General features: G+C 44.2%; 1 protein-coding gene across 7 annotated transcripts in view; it reads left to right on the top strand.

Moving 5' to 3' along the window:
• Positions 1–15707, top strand: part of TNRC6C (trinucleotide repeat containing adaptor 6C) — a 115292-nt gene that overhangs the window by 31864 nt on the left and 67721 nt on the right. For 6 of the 7 annotated variants that reach the window (XR_009731465.1, XM_061392680.1, XM_061392679.1 and 3 more), the window contains exons 2-3: positions 7506–7605; positions 8511–8532. Coding sequence is in view for 6 of the 7 variants with exons in the window: in XM_061392680.1 (XP_061248664.1) it covers positions 7543–7605; positions 8511–8532 (85 nt within the window). In the remaining variant the exon portion in view is untranslated. Of the gene's footprint in view, positions 1–2073; positions 4990–7505; positions 7606–8510; positions 8533–15707 lie in introns of those variants that run through there. The other variant, XM_061392676.1, reaches the window with a different exon arrangement.

The following is a 15707-nucleotide window of genomic DNA, read 5'->3' as shown; positions in this document are numbered from 1 at the left end:
CCACACAGGAAAAAAAAATATACAGTTTATAATATTTTACTAGCCTCAAAAGGTAGATAGAAATGTATTAAATATTACTTGGTCATTTCAGGAAATAAAGTTTCCCTGGGAAAGAAAGTACACTTATTGAAGATGTTCTTCCAGTATAAATTTCACCTGAGGGTCTTCCCTGGTGGTCCAGGAGCTAAGAGTCCACCTTGCAATGCAGGGGACGCGAGTTCGATCCCTGGTTGGGGAAGTAAGATGCCACACATCACAGAACAGCTCAGCGGGCGCATTGCAACCAGTGAGTCTGAGCATTACAAGGCAAGATCTGATGCGGCAAATAAATAAATAAAAATGTTAAAAAAATTTTTTTTCACCTGAGTTTATGGACCAGAAATTGGTACCAGCAATGTCCTGCATGATGACAGGCTTTTTTTCTCAGTGCCACAGAGACAGAAGACAGTCCTGCCCCCAAGGTGCTTACAGCCCAGAGTACAGGAGGAAACACACAGTGTTCCCTAAAAGCAGGGCCTTAGCTCTACCGGATAACATGAGCAGGGGGGCGTCACCCAGCAGACTCCTAAGCTCTCATTGCATTGTGTCATCTCACTGTTGTAATAGTCATCATTTGTTTGAGGCATTATTTATATGAATAGCCTGAAAAGCGTATTAACCCCTCCTTGTCACTGCTGTGATCCCAGAGGGCTTATACTGCCACTGTTCAGAGAGGATCTGTTAAGTGAGTCACCCCTTCTCTGTGTCCCTGATGCCTACCTACCATGGTAAATAGCACATGCTAGTTGTGTAGTGAACATATGAGATGATCTTAAGGTTTAGGCTTTCTAGGAAAGGAGCAGATGAAAATAGCTGACAAGGAAGTGGAAGTCAGGGAACAGGAGGTTTCCGTAAAGATAATGAACGGGTGCAGTGGAAACAGGAGTAAGCGTAGGAGGTTATGGTCAGAATGCAGAATAGTGACATCTAATGTTTGAGCAGTTCTGGATGCTTAAGATCTAGTAGTTAATACTTTGAATAAAACACTCTTTATTCACCCTTTGTGATCAAGGGAAAGGCTGCATGTTTTGTTCTTTGAGGCTACTTTAGCAAACTAGCCAGCTCCCCAAACAGTCTTCCTAAAGCAAAGCCCATAAGGAAGCAAGTCCAGCCCCATGCACTCAAAACGAATCAGTTTATTTATTTTTAATTGGAGGATAATTGCTTTACAATGTTGGGTTGGTTTCTGCCGTACATCACCATGAATCAGCCGTAGGTATACGTAGTCCATCCCTCCTGAACCTCACTCCCACCTCCCACCCCATCCCACCCTTCTAGGTTGTTGTCACCAAGCACCAGGTTGAGCTCCCTGTGTACTAATTGGTTTTTTGGTACCTTGAATGGTCAAACCAAAGATGACCAGACAATTGAGAAAAGATTCACATCAAAGGGAGCCTCCTTAGGGAGGTAGTGTCCAGAAAGGAAACAAACAATGCAGAAAATTGAAAGAACTTCAGATAAACTCTAATTAATCCCCTCAGCTAGCATAAAAAAGTGACTTGTATCTATAAAACAAGAACACAGTGGTGTGGGAAAAGAGCAACTAAAAACCAAGAAAGTTAATGTAAAATTGTAATGTCATGGAATAGGAAACTCAGTAGAAGGACTTGAAAGATCAAGTCTTTAAAAATTGAGAGCAACAGTAGCAAAAAAAGAGTAGAAAACATAAAGGTAAATTATGATGATCCATCTAATAGACTTAATATGTTGTTCAGAAAGCAGAAGATGTTTTCAATAAAGCAGAGAACCGAAAGTACCACCTCTATATTGAAAACATCAGCCAAATACTAAGCACCAGTAATGGCGGAGAAAGACACTGAAGTGCACATCATCATGAAATTTCAGAATCCTGGGGGTGACAGGAAGCTTTGGGAGGAAATCACCTAGAAAGAACTAAAAAGCAAAACGACATCAGACATCTCTTAAGTAGGTAGCAGATGCTGGAATGCAGGGGCGTGGTGCCTTCAAACTTGATTCTCGACCTAGAATTTATGCTCAGTCAAGCCATCAGTGAAACAAAAAGGTAGCCAATTCCAGCATAATTGAGGGCATCATTCAAGGAGGAAGACAAGGGAGGTCACAGGATGATGGAGTTAATAAGTTCAGGTCAGCATTCATGGGTGGGCAGTGGTGAGTTTGCACACACTGTTCCTTCTGCTTAGTCTGTTTTCTCCTTTCCCACTGCACTGATGGAAATGACACAGTAATACAGAGTTACATATAAGGAACAATTAAATCATAATGAAAGCAGGCTCCAGAAAGAGATACAAAGGTCCCAGAAGCATGTGAAAAGATGCTTGACACCACTATCAGGAGGGAAATGCAAATCAAAACCACAGTGTGGTACTTAGGATAGGCAAATTAATAAAAACAGAAAATAGAACGGGTGGTTGTCTGGGCCTGGGGATGGGGGGGATAGTGGGGAGTTATTTCATGGGCAGAGTTTCAGTTTTACGAGATGGAAAGAGTTCTGGAGATGGGTTATACAACCATGGGACTGTAACTTTACACGTAAAAATGGTTTAAGATGGCAGATTTTATGTATATTTTACCACAATTAAAATTTTTAAAAAAATGAAATGACGAGGATCTTAGAAAACCCTAGCATAGTGCTCCCAGCACAGAGCGACCTGGACCAGGGCTCTGAAGGGAGTTTGGGCAATGTGGTTGAAGAGAGGGCTCCTGTTTTTAAACTGGAGGAGGGCGGATATGTAAAAACCAAAAACAGAATTTTTGTAGGGAGGATAGAGCAAGAGGGAAAGAAAAACAACTAGGAACTCTGGGAAAAGCAGCTACACAGGTTAAATGTCCGCAACGTGTACTACCTAGCTCTGCATCAAACATTAACATACTGCTTTTAAAGCAAATGCCATTCATTGATTTAATTTCATAGTGGAGAAGGAAATGGCAACCCACTCCAGTATTCTTGCAGGGAGAATCCCAGGGACGGGGAGCCTGGTAGGCTGCCGTCTATGGGGTCGCACAGAGTTGGACACGACTGATGTGACGCAGCAGCAGCAGCAGCAGCAGCAGCAGCAGTGACCAACTTAATGGACTTGAGCTTGAGCAAACTCCAGGAGACAGTGAAGGACAGGGAAGCCTGGCGTGCTGCAGTTCATGGGGTCACAAAGAGTCGGACACGACCGAGCGACTGAACAACAGGTGATAGGGTGGAAGACTGGGGTACTGAAGAACCACATCCACCTCCGTCATTGTAGAAATTAAACTGTTAATCAGAGAAGGCAATGGCAACCCACTTCGGTACTCTTGCCTGGAAAATCCCATGGATGGAGGAGCCTGGTAGGCTGCAGACCATGGGGTAGTGAAGAGTCAGACACGACTGAGCGACTTGATTTTCACTTTTCACTTTCATGCATTGGAGAAGGAAATGGCAACCCACTCCAGTGTTCTTGCCTGGAGAATCCCAGGGACAGAGGAGCCTAGTGGGCTGTGTCTGTGGGGTCGCACAGAGTTGGACATGACTGAAGTGACTTAGCAGCAGCAGCAGCAGCAGCAGCAAACTGTTAACATCTCAAATTGATAAGTCAAGATACAAGAATGCAGGCATTTTTAAAGGTACACGACTATACAGTCACATCGAGAATGTTCTTAGTGTGTGTTATCTCCATGGAGAGAGCCTGTGAACCCTGGAGAAGGAAGAATCTCTTTTTGCTACATATCTTTTGTACTCTTTATGCTTTCTCATGAGCATGTATTACTTTATAAATAAAAGTGAGATTCAATGCTGTTAAAAAAAATTATAAATGAAAAATGGCATAAATTGTATACCAGGAGATAGAAGAAAGTAGTGCTAGTTAGGTGGAATATTAGATGAAATTTTCTTAAAGTTCAAACATTTGAATCATGCTTTAGTCACAGAAACATGACCTCAGGCAGGAAAGTGTAAGGTATCTCAGGGCTACATGAGATGTTTATTTCCAGCATTTTATTTCAATACTATGAAAGTGAAAGTCGCTCAGTCCTGTCCAACTCTGCGACTGTATAGTCCATGGAATTCTCCAGGCAAAAATACTGGAGTGGGTAGCCTTTCCTGTCTCCAGGGAATCTTCCCAACCCAGGGATCAAACCCAGGTCTCCCGAATTGCAGGTAGATTCTTTACCAGCTGAGCCACAGGGGAAGCCCCTAAACTGTACTGCTAGGGGAATAGGTGGTTCTAATTAATATAACTTTCAGAGTAATAAAATTAAGCAAAAATCATTTTTATTCCATCTTCTATAGAATACCTTTTTTTAAAAGGTAGCTCTACTTGCCTACCTTATTAAATTTGATATCAGAAGATAATTGAAGGCTTTCATTGTGCTGTAGATTAAGAAAGCATGCACAAGTGGGGCAGCTGTAGGGTAAGGGAGTTAGAGAAGGCGAGGTTCGGAACAAGACCAAGACCGGCACTTTCCAGGAACAGATCACCTTTAATGAGGCGGGAAGGGGCAGCAGCCAGATTAGCGAGCTGCTGCACTAGCCCAAGAGAAGAGTAGTATATATAGGCATATATGTGGAAAGCTGCTGTCTTCAGGGGGCCTGTTCTTCTCCAAGGTTTTTCGGAGTAGTTATCTCTTAAGCGGCTGGGACAAGGAATCCTGGAGATCGGCCAGAGGCTGGACTGGCTGGGAGCTGGGCTTAATCAACCTTAATGTCCTTTTCTTTTTTTTCCCCCTTCGGGTGAGAGAGTTCTTTGTTTTGCATAGAATGGTGGGAAGGACCTGGAGGGGAGTTTTAACTCCTGGCTATTTTGAGCCATATAACTTTCCTTCAGCAGTCACGGCATTCCTAGTTTTTATTTGTTCCCTTTTTCCCTAGACATGTGGCAACTGCGTGGTGATTCCAGCACCAGTGCATCATTCGCGGAGCTTGACTGTGCTTTGAAAGAATATTTAAACACAGATTTCTTAGTGTCTCTGCACCTTTTAACATGAAAAGATTCCTAGAAGGTATTACCTTAGATAATGAACATTTCCCAAGCTTGAGAACTGTACTGACCTCCTTCTAAAAGTTGTTTCTCAACCTTGGCTGGACATTGGAGTCATCTGGAAGCTTTTAAATAAAACTCCTGATGTCTGAGTTCTGTTCCCTGATCTCACTGAAAACAGTTGCAGCCTCGGCATTGGAAGTTTGTGGAGGAAGGGGGGTCGTTCTGTGAAAAAAGTTGCTCTTTTTTTTTTTTTTTTTTGCTGCCCTGGGTTTTCATTAGCTCATAGGCTTAGTTGCCCCATAGCAGGTGGGATCTTACTTCGCCTTCCCCACCAGGGATCGAACCCACAGCCCTTGCCTTAAGGAGGCAGGTTCTTAACCACTGGACCACCAGGGAAGTCCACTTCCTGGGTGGTTCTGATGAGAGGCCAAGAACCACTGTTTTAAAGGAAGAGTAATCTCTTAGGTGGGCTTTCCTGGTGGCTTAAAAATGCAGGATCCAGTATTCTTGCTCAGGAAATCCCGTGGACAAAGGAGACTGGTGGGCTGCAGTCCGTGGCATCATGAACAGTTGAACACAACTGAGCCCAACAAGGACAGTCTCTTAGGTGCCCCCTCCATCAAGCTGATTTAAATTATTTTCCTTATGATGTTACTCAGATATATACAGACTGACGCTAGGTTGAGATCCCCTATGCGTGCAGTAGTCGTAAGCACTTTTACAAGTTAAAAACAAACTTCAAAATTAAGAAATTAAACAACAGTGCTGGGTGGATAGCGCTGTTGTACTGAGGCTTTTGTGTGTGTTGTTCCTTCTTATTCTGTTAAGTCCTCCTTCCCACCTGTGTCAATCCAGGCCCACTGAGGAGGCAGAGACTGCATGGCAATATCAACAGGGAATGTCTATTATAAGAATAATTAAATTGTGCATGCTAAGTCTCTTCAGTCATGTCCAACTCTTTGCAGCCCCATAGACTGTAGCCCACCAGGCTCCTCTGTCCACGGAATTCTCCAGGCAAGAATACTGGAGTGGGTTGCCATGTCCTACCTCCAGGGAATCTTCCCGACCCAGGAATTGAACCCACGTCTCCTGCTGCTCCTGCATTGCAGTCAGAATCCTTACCACTGAGCCACTAGGGGAAGCCCAATTAAACTGTGGTAAGAAAGGAACTCGAGAAGACCATGTGCTAGCTAGGGCTGAGGGAGAGAGCCTGAGGAAGGCCCAATTGGAGGGGGCCCTCCCCGAGGCTGGGGTTCACACCCCCTGAAGAAGCAGTAGTGCAGCCCCCTGGGTGGCAGAGCGGCTCCCCGCATCGCCCAGGTCAGCCAGTGGGCAGTTGGTGGTCACAGGAAGTGCTCCTCCAGCTGGGGAGAGCCGCCACCAGTAGCCCATCACACGGGTACACAGGAGTAGGGGCCCCTGGTGGCAGCCTTCCCGGTGTGAGCTGCTGCTGATGGCCGGGCATGCCGGTGCGCAAAGGGGCAGGGTCAGTGCCATGGGCACAGAGCACGTGGCATCCCCATCAGGAAGGTCACAGCCGCATCATGGGGAGAAGACCATAGAGACTGGAGTGGGAGCGTGGCAAGCAGCAGGAGGCCTGCAGGGTGTGTGCTGACAGGGTCACTGGAAGCCGACCCTGGATCATGCCAGAGCTGCAGGGTTGCTAGGAGGCTGCCCCTTCTCGCTCCGTGGCCAGAGTCTTCCCCTGGGGTCCTCTGAGCCATATGCTGACCTCACAGCGGGCCAGCCCCTGGCTCCTGCAGGTCCTTCTGGGGCCCTGCACTGGGAAACTTCTGCATGGCGCTCACAGGGAAGAAGGGCTTAAGGGAACACATCCATCATTGCATGGTGTGTGCTGGAGGGTGAATCTGGAGCTGACAGGCGGTGAGTTGATAACCGACAACAGCCCACCCTGTGCCAGCCAAGACACTTCTGCGACGTTAAGCTGTAGCTCATAAGCTGCCTACTCTTCGGGATTTGCTCGGTCCTGTGTTCAATGTACCCTTCCAGCAGCTCCCCATGCTGTGTAGGGAGCTCTGTTTAAAAAACAATTGGTTTGTCGAACAAACAAGGTGTGCCTAAGAATCGCCTCCAAAGACTCTGACTTGGTTGTTCTAGAGTGGGACCCAGGAGTCTGCAATTTTAATCTGGAAAGTGTGATGATGGTGGTCCCTGAGACAGAAATACTGGTCTGGAGCTGGACTGTAGGGACTATGTCTTTTTCTCCATCTTGTCTTCTAATGCCTGGTGCACTGCCTGCTAGAAGGTTGGTGTTCAGCAGATGTGGGCCGAGTGAATGGCTGCCACCAGTGGCAGTGTGCTCTGGCACCTACAGAGAAGTGGATCCCTGGAGGGGGCGGGGGGTGACCCGCCATGTCTAACGCCTCTCCTCAAAATATCCTTCTTCGTACCATGCGTGGAACTTTGCTTGACTTGCAACTTTTGGCAGCTCATGTTTTGTTTTGTTTTTTTCATTTTAAATCATTGATTTTAAATGGACATTAGGCTAATACCACTTTTCTTTATTTTTAATAGGGAGAAAGAACAAGAAACACAAAAAGAGGAACATTTGATGGAAGAAAAGAAAAAGAAAAAGCAGGAAGAAAAGAAAAAGAAGGAAGGTGCTCAGAAAAAGGTTTGGCTGGAGTTCCTACTCCATTGTTTCTGTAGCCACTCTGTGTCTCACTGTGTTATCATAGCCATTACATGACAGAGGTTCAGGTTAATGCTTTTGAAATTCGGTATGCTCAATCTATGGAGAAGGAACTGGCAACCCACTCCAGTATTCTTGCCTGGAGAATCCCAGGGACAGAGGAGCCTGGTGGGCTGCCGTCTCTGGGGTCGCACAGGGTTGGACACGACTGACGCGACTTAGCAGCAGCAGCAGCAGCACGCTCTCTCTAGAGTGCTGGTGACATAGATAAAGGGTGACAACCACAAAATGTCTTTAAAAGAAGTATTAGAGCTGTGTTTTGAAGGATGTTGAGTTTACTTTTAGTCACTGGTAGTAAAGAATCTCCATGCTATTTTATTTAAACTGAACTGTCCAAAACAACCATGTGCAAGGCCCATTTAACTGATTTTGTTAGAAAAGCTAGAAACAATATTTGCAGCTTTGGCAAGTGTTCTTTTACGACTTCTATAATAAATATTACAATTTAAAGTCCTGCTGTAATTCTTACCATCAGGCTTGAATTTTAGGGCATTTAATGTACAAATTACACTGTTTACTTTGTTCTTGCCTGATTTAATGTATCTTATAGTTAAAACTGTTTATGTTTTAGTCTGTATTAAAATATAGAGCTTAAATGAGCTTCCAGATAGATTGTTTTGCCTTTGGGTCAATATTGGCACAAAATAGCGTGTAGACAATTATTTTTTCCTAGTAATAAATTTTTTCCCAGTAATAAACTTTAATAAAGTAATTGGGCAAAAACTTGTTTCTAAAGTTTCTAATATTAAAGTCTGCTTATACACTTTCAGTGAATGTGTACATTCTACACAGTATTCCTAAAGAGTTTGATTTTTTTTTTTTTCCAGGCTGCTGATCAAAAAACCAAAGGTGAGTTTACTTTATTTTGGGGGGTATATTTTATGTCAATCCCAAAGTTTATGATGATGACTTTTTAAAAAATTGGTGGTTAAACACAAAGAATCTAACCCTGCCTTTGAATCTGTTTTTTACAATTCACTGTGAAATTCCTCACTTATCACTGGTTTTACATCTGCATTTAGTTAGCATATGCTTAATCTAAAATGCCTAATGTTATGTTGGGACACATGTGTCTTTTTCAGTTATGGCTTCCTAAGGGTATATGCCCGGTAGTGGGGTTGGATCATGTGGTAATTTTATTCCTAGTTTTTTTAAGGACTCTCCTCTGTACTGTTCTCCATAGTGGCTGTATCATTTTGCATTCCCACCAACAGTGCAAGAGGATTCCCTTTTCTCCATACCTTCTCCAGCTTTTATTGTTTGTAGATTTTTTGATGATAACCATTCTGAAGGGTGTGAGGTGATGCCTCATTGTAGTTTTGATTTGCATTTCCCTAATAATGAGATGTTGAGCATTGAAATATACACATTACCGTAAGTAAAATTTGGAAATTTGCTGTTTGATACCTGGTGGTCTGTGACAACCTAGAGGTATGGGATGGAGTGGGAGACGGGAGGGAAGTTCAAGAGGGAGGGGACATACACATGTCCCCTTAGGGTGACTACGTTCCCTGTGGGTGACTGTGGCTGAGTCATGTTGATACATGGCAGAAACCAACACAATATTGTAAAGCAACTATCCTCCAATTAAAAGTAAAGAATTTTTAAAATATATATATTATATTAGCTTTCTAAACAATGCTTTATGATTTTCCTTTTGATTTGATTTCCCCCAATCAAGGATTAAACCTATAACGTTGATCCAGTTTGCGTAAGAACAACCAAAGGATACTGAATTTCTTTAAAGCTTCAACTTTCTCTTTGCCAACTATTACAATAAAAAGAGATATATTCTTTCTGTATTCGTCTCTCTTTACTTATTGATGTGTGAAAGGCTTCCTTTTTATTCTCCAAGCCCGGAATTGGCATCGGTTGTCCTGACAGGTGTGAGCAGGAACGCTTGTGGCTCTCACAGTACCCGGGGCATCTGTGCCCTGTGCTGGTGGGCCGGCAGAAGGGAAGCCGTTCTCAGAGCCTCCTCACTTGGTGCTTGACGTGCTTGGGGACTGTCCAGTGCGGGGGAGCGCACGCAGGACTCACAGTCACCAGCTGTGTCTAATTTGGGGCAAGGCACTTCATGTCTTTAAGCCTCAGGTATCTCATACTTACCACGAGAAGGGCAAGGGGTGAGTGTTCACACCTCGCAGAGCTGTCCTGAGATCCACATGGCTAGGGCTCAGTGCCGGGCACGGAGCTTGTGCTCCCTAGAGCTTGGCTGTGGTTAACTGTAAGTTGTTGTTTCTGTTGGACTGTCATGTGTAACTGTAGGCGCAGACACGCGCTCCACTTTTGCCTGGCATTTGTAGTTTTCCACGTAGAGTTTACATCATCTCATTTGAACTTCATGATCGAACAGGGCAGGTGTTAGTTGACAATGAAGAAACCGTGGCCGACAGTGTGACTTGACGTGGCTTGCTCTTGGCCACGACTTAGTGCGAGGACAGGCCTCGAGGGAGCCTGGGTGTCTGACCCCAGCGTGGTTGCCTCGGAGCTCTCACCGCAGAGCCATGGTGAGAGATGGATTTCATGTAAATGAATGTTTAAGGACAGCATAGTTTTCAAAAAGGACGTTTTGTCTCTCACGCTCTCAGTGGTTGTGTGAATTTACATAACACTGGTCAGAAGGGCCCAAAAGGCGTGCGGTCCATGGTTGTTTTGAAATTATGATCTTGAAAAAGAAATAATGGTTTCTTATCATTATCATTTAAAAGTGCAAAATTATTGCTCTGAATTATCCATTTCCTTTTTTTTTTTTTTAACATTTTGAGAAGCTTTTACACCTTGATTCAGTGCCAGCCGACTGTTCTGTTGCCCCTGTCACTGCGATTGTTTTCTCTTGAAATAGTAACAGATTGCTTATGGTTGTACAGTGATCATGAATTACACTGTCCCGCCACTATACACAGAGTTAGTATTTTCTATTACTGTTCTGATGAGTATTTTCATTGCTGACTCCAAACCCTACTGGGTTTTTATCTTCTCCTTTTATCCTCTCTAAAATACTGCCCCTTTGGGTACAATTTGTCAGTAACTGTACTAACTATAACCAGCCTCAGAACAGAACATAATCATTATTAATATCCTTCTAAACAACAGGGGGGAAAATGCTTTTTTGAATTATAAATAACAGTGCTGCTAGGTAATTCATTAATAAATATGAGCAGCGCCAAGGTCTAAGTTTTTCTCATGATCTCCATTATTACTGGTTCCACTCAAAATTAACTGCCTAAAAAAATTAACAAATAGACTGCCTGTGAGGTGGTGGTTCTGAGTTTCCAGCAGGACCTGTGTGTCAGATAACACAAGCTTGGCCTGGTCGAGTGTTGAAATGCACTGTATGAGTAGTACGGGTGCCCACACACAGCACAGACCTGCCTTGCTAACCGTCGGCATTTTCCTGTCTTTCCCCTGCTCTGGAGTCTGTAGCCAAAGGGGCAGACCCGCGTTGGCCTTAGGCCCTCTCACGCCCGCGGCTCCTCGGAGGCCTGAGACCAGCACCCTCACCAGCAACAGCTTTGAGACGCGCCCTGCCTGTGAATTAGTTCCAGTCGTGGTCGGTGCTGTCTGCCGTGTCCATAACGAGTAAACTGAAGCTCTGAGAGTTTGCCCAGTGTCCCCAAAACCGTATAACTGGTCAGTGGCAGGGCTGACGTGCCCAGAATCTTCCTGAACTTGCAGCATCCAGGAAGGGCACACAGCAGACATTTCACCCAGCATTGACTGTATGTCAGTACCTACGGTGCTCCAGAACAGTCCTGTGTCAGGAAACGGATGCTCAGAGCTCCTGAGTAGCAGGGCGGGGTCAGTCCCGCCTCTGCTTCCAGAGGCAGGTCTCCGACCTCCTGGCCAGATGTGGTGGCCCCCACTACAGAGTCCCCAGGAGTCAGAGAACGCTGCTGCCACCACACAGCAGCGCCCAGGAGGGCCAGGGCCACATTACTGCGATGTACGAAAGAGTTTAACAATTTGAGTGAGGCCAGGAGTTGAATACTCTTATGCGAGAAGCTACAGTTATAAATAAGGTGATATAATACAGTGAGTCAGTTAGCACAGTAGAAGTTTGAGTTGATTTATTTTGATAATTAGCTCAAACGGGACCATGTCAATGAGTAAGTGCCATGCTCTCTGACATTGCACATGGCATAAACAGCAGTGTTAGTAGAGCAGTGCCTCCGCTACTTAGCATCATGTTTGACTTAACTTTCTCAATAACTGAAACTTAACCTCTTTTAAGTTTTGATTTATTTTAAACATTTTCAGAGAACTTTTTATATGTTATACACGTACCTATATTATCAGTTCAGTTCAGTTGCTCAGTCATGTCCGACTCTTTGTGACTCCATGGACTGCAGCATGCCAGGCTTCCCTGTTCATCACCAATTCCCAAAGCTTGCTCAAACTCATATCCATTGAGTCAGTGATGCCATCCAACCATCTTATCCTCTGTCGTCCCCTTCTCCTCCTGCCTTCAATCTTTCCCAACATCAGGGTCTTTTCCAGTGAGTCAGCCCTTCACATCAGGTAGCCAAAGTGTTGGAGTTTCAGCTTCAGCATCAGCCCTTCCAATGAATATTCAGGACTGATTTCCTTTAGGATAGACTGGTTTGATCTCCTTGTGGTCCAAGGGACTCTCAAGAGTCTTCTCCAAAACCACAGTTCAAAAGCATCAATTCTTCGGTGCTCAGTTTTCTTTATAGTCCAACTCTCAAGTCCATACATGACCACTGGAAAAACCATAGCATTTACTAGATGGACCATTGTTGGCAAAGTAATGTCTCTGCTTTTTAATATGCTGACTAGGTTGGTCATAGATTTTCTTCTAAGGAGCAAGTGTCTTTTAATTTCATGGCTGTAGTCACCATCTGCAGTGATTTTCAGATCAGATCAGTTGCTCAGTCATGTCCGACTCTTTGCGACCCCATGAATCGCAGCACACCAGGCCTCCCTGTCCATCACCAACTCCCGGAGTTCACTCAGACTCATGTCCATCAAGTCAGTGATGCCATCCAGCCATCTCATCCTCTGTTGTCCCCTTCTCCTCTTGCCCCCAATCCCTCCCAGCATCAGAGTCTTCCAAGGAGTCAACTCTTTGCATGAGGTAGCCAAAGTACTGGAGTTTCAGCTTTAGCATCATTCCTTCCAAAGAAATCCCAGGGCTGATCTCCTTCAGAATGGACTGGTTGGATCTCCTTGCAGTCCAAGGGACTCTCAAGAGTCTTCTCCAACACCACACTTCAAAAGCATCAATTCTTCGGCGCCCAGCCTTCTTCACAGTCCAACTCTCACATCCATACATGACCACTGGAAAAACCATAGCCTTGACTAGACGAACCTTTGTTGGCAAAGTAATGTCTCTGCTTTTGAATATGCTATCTAGGTTGGTCATAACTTTCCTTCCAAGGAGTAAGTGTCTTTTAATTCCATGGCTGCAGTCACCATCTATAGTTATTTTGGAGCCCAGAAAAATAAAGTCTGACACTGTTTCCACTGTTTCCCCATCTATTTCCCATGAAATGATGGGACCGAATGCCATGATCTTCGTTTTCTGAATGTTGAGCTTTAAGCCAACTTTTTCGCTCTCCACTTTCACTTTCATCAAGAGGCTTTTGAGTTCCTCTTCACTTTCTGCCATAAGGGTGGTGTCATCTGCATGTCTGAGGTTATTGATATTTCTCCCGGCAATGTTGATTCCAGCTTGTGCTTCTTCCAGTCCAGCGTTTCTCATGATGTACTCTGCATATAGGTTAAATAAACAGGGTGACAATATACAGCCTTGACGAACTCCTTTTCCTATTTGGAACCAGTCTGTGGTTCCATGTCCTGTTCTAACTGTTGCTTCCTGACCTGCATACAAATTTCTCAAGAGGCAGATCAAGTGGTCTGGTATTCCCATCTCTTTCAGAATTTTCCACAGTTTATTGTGATCCACACAGTCAAAGGCTTTGGCATAGTCAATAAAGCAGAAATAGATGTTTTTCTGGAACTCTCTTGCTTTTTCTATGATCCAGCGGATGTTGGCAATTTGATATCTGGTTCCTCTGCCTTTTCTAAAACCAGCTTGAACATCAGGAAGTTCACGGTTCACATATTGCTGAAGCCTGGCTTGGAAAATTTTGAGCATTACTTTACTAGCATGTGAGATGAGTGCAATTGTGTGGTAGTTTGAGCATTCTTTGGCATTGGAATGAAAACTGACCTTTTCCAGTCCTGTGGCCACTGCTGAGTTTTCCAAATTTGCTGGCATATTGAGTGCAGCACTTTCACAGCATCATCTTTCAGGATTTGGAATAGCTCAACTGGAATTCCATCACCTCCACTAGCTTTGTTCATAGTGATGCTTTCTAAGGCCCACTTGACTTCACATTCCAGGATGTCTGGCTCTAGGTGACTGATCACACCATCGTGATTATCTGGGTTGTGAAGATCTTTTTGTACAGTTCTTCTGTGTTTTGGAGCCCCCCAAAATAAAATCTCTCACTGTTTCCATTGTTTCCTCATCTATTTGCCATGAAGTGATGGGTCGGATGACATGATCTTAGTTTTCTGAATGTTGAATGGTAATCCAACTTTTTTACTCTCATCTTTCACTTTCATCAAAAGGCTCTTTAGTAGTTCTTCGCTTTCTGCCATAAGGATGGTGTCATCTGCATATCTAAGGTTATTGATATTTCTCCCGGAAATCTTGCTTCCAGCTTGTGCTTCATCCAGCCTAGCATTCGCATGATGTACTCTGCATAGAAGTTAAATAAGCAGGGTGATAACATACAGCCTTATTGTACTCCTTTCCCAATTTGGAACCAGTCTGTTGTTCCATGTCCAGTTCTTCTAACTGTTGCCTCTTGCCTGCATACAGGTTTCTCAGGAGGCAGGTCAGGTGGTCTGGTGTTCCCATCTCTTTCAGAATTTTCCACAGTTTGTTGTGTTCCACACAGTCAAAGGCTTTGGCATAATTAATAAAGCAGAAGTAGATGTTTGTCTGGAACTCTCTTGCTTTTCCTGTACTCCAGCGGATGTTGGCAATTTGATCTCTGGTTCTTCTACCTTTTCTAAATCCAGCTTGAACATCTGGAAGTTCACAGTTCATGTGCTGTTGGAGCCTGGCTTGGAGAATTTTGAGCATTACTTTGCTAGCGTGTAAGATGAGTGCAGTTGTGTGGTAGTTTGAGCACACTTTGGCATTGCCTTTCTTTGGGATTCGAATGAAAACTGACCTTTTCTAGTCTTGTGGCCACTGCTGAGTTTTCCAAATTTGCTGGCATATTGAGTGCAGCACTTTCACAGCATCATCTTCCAGGATTTGGAATAGCTCAACTGGAATTCCATCACCTCCACTAGCTTTGTTCATAGTGACGCTTCCTAAGGCCCACTTGAGTTCAGACTCCAGGATGTCTGGCTCTAGGTGAGTGGTCACACCATTGTGGTTATCTGGGTCATGAAGATCTTTTTTATATAGTTCTTCTGTGTATTCTTGCCACCCCTTCTTCATATCTTCTGCTTCTGTTGGGTCCATACTGTTTCTGTCCTTTATTGTACCCATCTTTGCATGAAATGTTCCCTTGGTATCTCTAATTTTCTCGAGATTTCTAGTCTTTCCCATTCTATTGTTTTCCTCTATTTCTTTGCATTGATTGCTGGGGAAGGCTTTCTTACCTCTCCTTGCTATTCTTTGGAACTCTGCATTCAAATGGGTATAATCTTTCCTTTTTTCCCTTGCCTTTAGCTCCTCTTCTTTTCTCAGCGATTTGTAAGGCCTCCTCAGACAACCATTTTGCTTTTTTGCGTTTCTTTTTCTTGGGGATGGTCTTGATACCTGCCTCCTGTACAATGTCATGAACCTCCTTCCATAGTTCTTCAGGCACTCTGTCAGATCTAATCCCTTGAATCTATTTGTCACTTGCACTGTATAATCGTGAGGGATTTGATTTGGGTCATACCTCAATGGTCTAGTGGTTTTCCCTACTTTCTTCAATTTAAGTCTGAATTTGGCATTATACCTTTCTGCTTTCTCCTAGAGAGTAGCCTAA

This window comes from Bos javanicus, chromosome 19 (assembly GCF_032452875.1).
Source record: "Bos javanicus breed banteng chromosome 19, ARS-OSU_banteng_1.0, whole genome shotgun sequence".
In the NCBI taxonomy this organism is placed as follows: domain Eukaryota; kingdom Metazoa; phylum Chordata; class Mammalia; order Artiodactyla; family Bovidae; genus Bos; species Bos javanicus.
Note: the sequence above shows the minus strand (reverse complement) of the source record. Positions and strands in the feature narration are given on the sequence as shown.